This window comes from Tetrao urogallus (assembly GCF_951394365.1).
Source record: "Tetrao urogallus genome assembly, chromosome: 1".
Taxonomy (NCBI): domain Eukaryota; kingdom Metazoa; phylum Chordata; class Aves; order Galliformes; family Phasianidae; genus Tetrao; species Tetrao urogallus.
Genome location: NC_136813.1, coordinates 82693132 through 82701395, shown reverse-complemented (window position 1 = coordinate 82701395; position 8264 = coordinate 82693132). Strand labels below are relative to the sequence as shown.

The following is an 8264-nucleotide window of genomic DNA, read 5'->3' as shown; positions in this document are numbered from 1 at the left end:
GGAAAGCCTTCTAATACCATTTTAAGCATACCCATAAGCTCATTCTTTTTGCTATGCTAAAAACATCAATTAGTATAAGGTTTGGAGTACCTATGCTTTGCTACAGTGTACTAACATTTGAGCTGAAAACAACTCCTATGCTAGGGAATGCAATGGAAACAAAACAAAAATCCTTATCCTTAAAGCCAAAAGAAAAAAAAAAAAAAAACAAGTCCTTCATCTGAGGGCAAGAAGACAGAGTGAAATTTCAGCACATTTAGAAACTTAGCATTTCAGCGCCTGAAAAAGTGTACTTTACAGAATGAGATACCTACATAATGAAGTTATGCTCTAGGATACATACACATTTTATTATAATTATCAAGTATACTTTTCCTCATAAGAGCTTACTCCATGTCAAGCCTTTAGTTGGTCCTACACAGCAAACAGTATAGAGACCCAATTCTAAGGCACATTTCCTTCAGCAAATAGAAAAAAATAGAATGAAAGCAATACGATTTGCCTAGCATAAACCCAATTAACTTCTAGTTACCAAAGCGGATTAGGGAGGAGCAGAGGAGACAGGAGAGGCAAGCGTCCCACTCCTATTCTGAGGGAGAGAAAAGAGCTCCCCGTGCACAGTACACTGAGTTACCTCCTGAAAAACAAGTCGTTCTTCGGTTCTGCTCCAGCCCCTTGAATTGCTGCCTATAAGCAGCCAGGACTCTCATCTTCTCAGATTTTGCTAGAGGCACTGACCTTCACGCTGCTGCTCATCCACACCTGCAGCACAGAGCAGCTGGGGACAGCTTGCCAGCATCAGGCCACGTGCAGTGCATTTACAGTCATCTGTCAGTCCTAGTGCTTCCCAGCACCACTGCTACCCGTCACTCCCTTTGGAGAAATGGGAAAACAAACAACACCAACACCACATCTCACACATCCAGAAGTATTTCTGTTAAGGCAGTGTCGGAAAGAAGAACAACAGATGAATTTCTGATGTTAAAAATATCATTTAATTAACGAAACATAAATCATACCAAAAAGTTAAAGTCACTTTTAGTCAATACATTCGCGTTTATTTTTTAAGAATATACTCTACACGTCTGAGTAAAAAAAAAAAAAAAAAAAAAAAAAAGTTTTAAATAGACTTCAACCTGGAGCCCTTCACCCTGCCAGCCAACACCGCGGGGTCAGGCACCCGTCCCGGTGAGCGGGCAGCTCCGTGCCACCCCTCTCGCTTTCATCGGCTTGTGTGGAGCCTCAGATGGGCCAGCGGGAACATGTCGCCGGCTCAGCGACCAGCCCGTACAAAATAATAAAGGGAAAAACAAACAAACAAAAAAAAATAATAAAATTAATGAGCTAGTATCGATTAATTTACGTCTCTCTCTCTCTCATTTGTGCGTTGATAAAAAAAACAAAAAACCGCAGTCCCGCCGGCGTGCCAAGGAGCCTCGATGCTTCGCCTCCACGCCCTCCGGACAGCAGGAGCGCCGACCAGGAGCCGCCCCGAGGAGGGAACCCCGCTCCCGACGGCCTCGCTCACTGCCCCCAGCTGCCGAAACCGATCTCCTGCTTGTACCGGTTGGTGAGCACGTTGGCCTTGCGGGTCAGCTTGGAGAGCACGGTGTGCAGGCCGCTCAGGTGGTAATGGAACTGCTGCTCCAGGTCCTCCTCCCCCTCGGCCTCCTCGGCGGGCCCGCCGCCCAGCTTGTCCTTCTTGCGGGCCGCCTCGTCGCCGGCCGCCTGCTGCACCACGCCCCACTCGATGTCGTTGCGGATGGACTTGAGCAGCACGTAGTGGCTATACATGTCCCGCCGCGAGAAGTAAGCGTCGCCGGGAGCGGCCTCCCGTTCGGGGCACACAGCTCCGGCCGCGTCCAGCTCGCCCAGCAGCAGCGGCACGTCGCGCAGCAGGCTGGGCACCATCACCGTCTGGTCCATGTTATTGACGGCGCCGATGAAGCGGTTCATGGCGTTGAACAGGGAGTACTTCTGGCTGTACGAATCGCAGATCTGCATCCTGCCGCCGGGGCTGGCTGCCGGCCGCCCGGCCCTCCGCCACGCACCTCACCGCTTCGCCGACGCCCCGGAGATCCCTGCGGGGAGGCGCCGCCGTGATGCGCTGCACTGCGGCCGGCCCGCCTTCCTGCCCCGCTCCCTCCCCGCCGCTTTATCGGCGGCCTCTTCCCTTCGGGCCGCCCCTCCCCGCCCCGCCTCCCTCCGACAAAAAAAAAAAAAAAAAACAAAAAAAACAAAAAAACCCGCGGGGCCGGCCGGCACCCACCGCGCTCCGGAGCCGCCCTCCGCTGTCAGCGCTCCGCCGTCAGCCCGCAGCCACCGCCCGCAGCGCTGCTCCCATCCCCGGCGCCGTATTTATAGCGCCGCTCCTCGCGGCGCGGCGGGCGGCGCCGACCGACTGACTGGCCGGCCGGCCGGCTGACTGACGGGCGGGCGGCGGGGACACGCGGGCCCCGCGTGCCGCCTGCGTTCTCCCCGCCCGCCCATTGGCTGCCGGCCGCGCGCGCAGCGTGACGCCCGCGCCGCCCGCCCAGCCCGCTCCGCGTGCCCCTCTCGCTGCCGCGCCTCCCCCCTCCGGCTCCCTCGCCGCGTGCGGGCCGCGAGCGGAGGAGGGGCTCCGCGCTCCCCTCTCAGTCTTTGTCTGCCGGCCAGAAGGCCGCCACAGCCGCCCGCCGGCGGCGGCGCCGGGGCGGCCGGCATCACCCCACAGCCTCACCTCCGAACCTAGCCAATCGGCGCCCCCGCTCCGCCGCCCCCCGCCCAATCGGCGAGCGGGGGGGCCGCGGCCAATCAAAAGCAAGAATCTGGAAAAAAGAGTCTTTCCCCCCCCCCCCCCCCCCCCCCCCCCCCCCCCCGTTCCGTGCAGCTTGCGCTCCGGCTGGCGCGTCCTTGGTAACAGCCTCCGCGGGTCACGTGGGGCGGAGCAGCACGGGGAGGGAGGAGCGCGTTGCCGTGGTAACGGGTCTGCCGCGCGGGGCGGGGGGAGAGCCGTGAGGGGGCGGCGCGGGCGGCTCGCTGCGCGACCTCGGGGCAGCGGGAGCAGGGCCTGGGGAGCCGCGCCGTAGCTCCCCGCTCCCTGTGTGCTGCCTCACATCTCACGGTGTGTGGCAATCGGTAGGGTTCGGTTCAAATTCGCCATGTTCTGCTCAGCTCTGATAACGCAGAGCGACCGGAGCAGTGCAGCAGTATAGAATCGCTCAGGTTGGAAAAGACCTTAAAGATCATCGAGTCCAACCACAACCTGACCATACTGCCCGAACTCCAACAACCCTCTGCTAAATCATGTCCCTGAGCACCACATCCAAATGGTTTGTAAACACAGCCAGGGATGGTGACTCAACCACCTCTCTGGGGATCCTATTCCAGTGCTTAAACGCCCTTTCTGTAAAGAAGTTTTTCCTGATATCCAACCTAAACTTAGCCTGGAGCAACTTGAGGCCATTTCCCCTTGTCCTGTCACCTGTCACCAGTGAGAAAAGACCAACCCCGCTCTCGCTGCAATCACCTTCCAGGTATTTGAATAGAGCAATAAGGTCTCCCCTCAGCCTCCTTTTCCCCAGACTAAACAGCCCCAGTTCCTTCAGTCTCTCTTCATAGGCCATATTCTCCAAGCCCTTCACAAACCTTTTGCCCTTATTCAGACCTGCTCCAGCACCTTCATGTCCTTTCTGTACTGAGATGCTGAACACAGTACTTGAGGTGAGGCCTCACCAGTGCTGAGAACAGAGGCAGGATGACTTCCCTAGTCCTGCTCAGCACACCATTCCTGACACAAGCCATGATGCCATCGGCCTTCTTGGCCACCTGGGCACACTGCTGGCTCACGTTCAGCCAATTGTCCATCAGTACCCCAAGGTCCCTTTCCATCAGGCAGCTTTCCAGCCACTCCTCCCCAAGCCCATAGGGTTACCTGGGGCTGTTGTGGCCAAAATGCGGGACCTGACAGTTGGCCCCACCTTCCCCTCCCCTCCAATACAAAATGACATTCACATTTGTGGCTTTATATGCAAGCAACACTCACTTCACATATCCCCTTATTTAGTGCCTTTTGACCATGCAGTACCCGGAATGAGGATCAGCTGGAAGTGCCTTATCTCATGCCCTGAGCAATGAGGAAACTTGCGTGCTCCCTGTGCCCTAGTACAAGGCTAAGGGGCTAACAGCGTCGTGCACGTGGCTGTTAGCAAGATCCCTTGCTAGCACGGTGCCCCCAGTGGTGCCAAGGAGAGCTGGGGGTGCTCAGGTCTTACAGAGCAGGGCTGCCTCCCTGACAGTCACAGGGACATTAGAGCTGCTGCTGTTTCTGAGCAGTGCTGCCAGCACCCAGCAGTTCTCCAGAAGAGGCTGGCAGCTCTGGTGGTACTGTTTCAACCGGACAACAAAGTGCCTTTGTCAGCAGTGGGCACACTGCAGTCTGGCAGTGGCTGCATTTTGGCACCCAGGAAGCTGTTCTGCTGCATGGTGTTTGCAGAATCAGACGAGGTCGTGCGTGGGTGAGAAGCGATAAAAAACGTGCAAATGTTTAGTGTTACATTCTGAAGGCTGGGAGTGCCATTTGGGTCGGCCTTGTAAGAGCAGTATTTCTTGGGAATTTCACTTCCTCTTGCAATTTGTTGTAGATCTTACAAGGCAATTATAGCTGAGTGTAGGACACGGCAAGTGCTTTCTTTCTGTTCCTAAATGGTGTACATTGCCCAAATTCATGAAATGCTTCCATCATTTTGGGTGGCAGGACAGATGCATGCATCTAGCACTTCCTTCCCAGCCTTTCCCTTTCCCAAACTCCGAACTGGGGAAATCCGTCATCTCTCATCTGGATGGAATGTATGTAAATTTATCATTTTAATTGATGTCTCTCCACGAGCTTTGTATAATCAGTACTCGTAGCTTAACATGCTAATGAACAGGGTGAGTAAAAATCTAATACGTTAAAGGAATGCAGACCAATTTGTCTGAGTCCTGCTGAGATCTGTGGCATGACTTTTGCAAAGATTTACTTCCATCTGATTTTGCCCTCGTTTCTTTTGGTCCTCTGTGAGAGGAACGATCCTCCCGCACTGATAGAAGCCTCTGGGAAGGAGCAAAGAGGGGTCAGGAAGAGGACGCTTGGAGAACAGAGCAGAGCTCATAAATCCCCTTTCCCTTGGGCAGACACACAGCTCTGCATGAGACAGAGCAAGGGTTCTGCTGTGCTGCATCCCCACGGCTCGGAGCAGCATCTTGCCTGTGAGGTGCAGAGCAGCAGCGGGCTGCAGCTGGAGCCTTGCTGCAAGGAGGAGCATGGAGCTGGGCTGCTGGGAAGACCCCCAGAGCCATCCAGCTTTGCACCCGGCACTTGGCAACCTGCCAAGCCTTGGCTTCCTCAGCAGCATGCCTGGAAATCATCACAAGTTCGGCTTCAAGCTGTTAACTGGGGGCTGGAGTCCCTCCCAAGTGGTGCTCAGCTACCACCAGCAGGTCAAAGCAGCCTGAAATCCGCCAGAAAGGAGGTGACGCGATAAATGTTCCCGTTACGTGTTCACACTGCTCTTGTGCTACCTCCCTCTCTCCCACCTTCTGCCAGTCTCATCTATTCCCACCGTAAGCCCGTCAGAGTAGACACGGTGATGTGCGGTGCCCGGGACAATGGTGATCCCTTTCATATGGCTCCTTAGCACTCCCATAATAAGCCTGATAAATAAAACATGGGTTGCAGACACGGATTTACTGGAGAGGGCTAAGTGGGCTGTAGCTCCCTCATTAGTCTCTCCCGGTGCAGCATGCGTGCTCCTCATTAGGTGGCACAGTAGCAGTTGTGCCTAGTCATCTGCCATGCAGCCACAGCCGCGCCAAGGATGCACCAGGGATCCGAGGGATTTTTTTCCTCCTCTGCTAGTAATAGGAAGTTACAAGGAAAAAAAAAGACCTTCAATGTGAAGAGGATGAAGGGGGTCAGACTGCAATACCGAGTCTTATTTTCTGTCCCTTGCTTCTCAGGAAACAAACACAGAGAAATCCACCTGGCCGTGTTGGTATCAAAGTGGTGTGAGTAGAACTGAGACTTTGGACTGCACGAACTCTGATTTTAAATAGCTTTGTTTCCCTTCAGTCTTAAATGCCGCTTGTAAACTCTTGTCTGCGCTATAAACTTCATCCTCTCCCTTGCATTTTTCTTCTTCTATTTAAGGGAAAAGAATCAATTTGGCTGGTTTCAAGACCCTCAAAGCTGGGGACTTAGGAATCTGGGTTAATCTGAGCAGGGTTTGTGGAGGTTTGATCCAGCTTTTCTTTCCGGCCATCATTTAAATCCCTCCTACCTCCTGCATACAAGCTGCAACTGCATCATCGTAGTAACCCTGTGACCGAGAGGCATGAGAGCCTCCTTTGAGACTGCAATCTCACTCTGAACAGCTCTCCAGCGGGTGCTCCTGAGTGGCAATACATCATGCAATTTTCTCCTTTAGAGGTGTGCGGTGTCATCTCGCTGTCCTGCCTGGCTGGGTCTGGCCTGGGTGCAGGCACGCCATGGCACAGATGTGGCACCGATGTGCCTCCACACCAGCGTTTCCCACGAGGTCTTTTCAATATCCTTACTGCCAAATTGAGGGATAGCAGGTCTTTGTGCGGCAGCCACAGATGAAAGTACACACAGGGTCAGGAACAAACCTTGCCCCTTCCCCTTTGCAGTTGCGTCCATACTCTGACACATAAGATACCCGTTTCAAATGGGAGAGGACTTTGTTGCCATAAGGAAATAATCCTCTGTAAACCTGTGAACCTGTAAACCTGTAACAGTATTTAATATGCACAGATCCAAACAAATGCCACAATGATGTACTTTTATGGACAAATATTATATATTAAGCTTTGATTTATACATCTGTGTGTAATACGCTGGGTTCTGAAGAGAGCCTTTAATCTCTGTGATGAGGCAGCACACACACTGAAACACCGAGTAAATCCGCACAGAAGTGATGCACCGAGTGCAGCATCCATCAGAGTAAATACACAATGCCGTCCTTCTGTAATGTGTGCAGTTTGGGCATGGCACTGACATCAGGAATTGCATCACCTGCAGCACGTGTGCAGTTTCTGCTGCCTGTCCCCACTGCGGCTTGTGGAAGAAGTCCCCAGATGGAGGGTAAGCCCTCTGCCTGCCCTTCCCTCCCAGACTCTGCCGCACTTTGCCTTTGGCCTGCTTGCCTGGGTGCTGTGGGGGCCCGTTTCCCTATTTCCCCTTAGTCAGAGTGGGAGATAACGCGGGCATTGTCTCAGCGCAGGGTTCTGCATTTAATAATCTCACCGGCTCAACTGTTTTTATCTGAATCTCCCTCCTGAACTGATAAATCTAAATTGCACATTTTCTAAACCGCTTAGCTTAGGGGTAAATCTTGCAGGTATCCTCAAATGACTAGCTGCGTCTTTTGCACCTTTCTAGCACCATCTACTGTAGCTTTATTGCAGGCTTACGATTCCTGCAGGAGCTGCCTTCATTCCGAGGAGCTGATGGAAGAATGTGAGCTCAGTTTGGCTTGGAAAGGCCCAGGGCTGGGAACAATGGTGGAACAAATCCAATACACACCTGTCCCATAGCTCACCTTCCCTCATGTTCAACCAGTGATGCAATTTTCAGTGCTTGTCTTGCTGTTTGATACATTTTGCACTTGATTAGATGGAGCAGAAAAGATGTGCGCCAGATTTTACTGAAGCTTTCTGTGCTAGTTGATGGAAGAAGAACTTGGGCTGTGGCAGGAAAAGGGGTGGGAACAGAGCTTTGTCTGGGGAGAAGAGGGGTTGCATAAGAACAAATCTTCCAGTTGCTGCCAGAAGATGCAGAGGGCCTGACATCAGCTTGGATTTCTACCACCTTTTGGGGAGCTATGGGATGGGACAAGCAGCAGTGAGATTCTCCTGTTGAAGTATTCTCTCGTTACATTCAGTATTGAAAGGAAAGCTGCTCTTGAAGGACCTCTTACTTTACCTGGCAGTTCAGAGTTGACGTGGAGATGATGCTCTGTGTCCTTATTGTAAGCACTTCTGTTAAAATGTGGTTTGGCTGGAGGATGTTTTATGGTAAAAGATGTCTATTACAACCAGAAATAGAACCAGAGCTCTCTGAGTGCAATGACTGTTATGGATTCGTGTGATTAACGCTTCGTTGTTAAAAGCACCTAAAGCTGCAAGTCAAAATCACAACTAAACTGTGCTAAGCGTTACATAAGGCATATTTTTTTCTTAATAGATCTGTTGATATGAATATTTCTGTAGGTACGTCAGGTATT

At 52.6% G+C, this 8264-nt stretch overlaps 1 protein-coding gene across 1 annotated transcript; it reads right to left on the bottom strand.

The window, feature by feature from the left end:
• Positions 1-1290: 1290 nt before the first annotated feature.
• On the bottom strand, positions 1291-2004 carry MID1IP1 (MID1 interacting protein 1; the record flags this gene model as incomplete). Its single annotated transcript, XM_079549462.1, has 1 exon — positions 1291-2004. The coding sequence occupies one exon, from the start codon at positions 2002-2004 to the stop codon at positions 1525-1527; it is 480 nt and encodes a 159-aa protein (XP_079405588.1). The 3' UTR covers positions 1291-1524.
• Positions 2005-8264: the final 6260 nt, after the last annotated feature.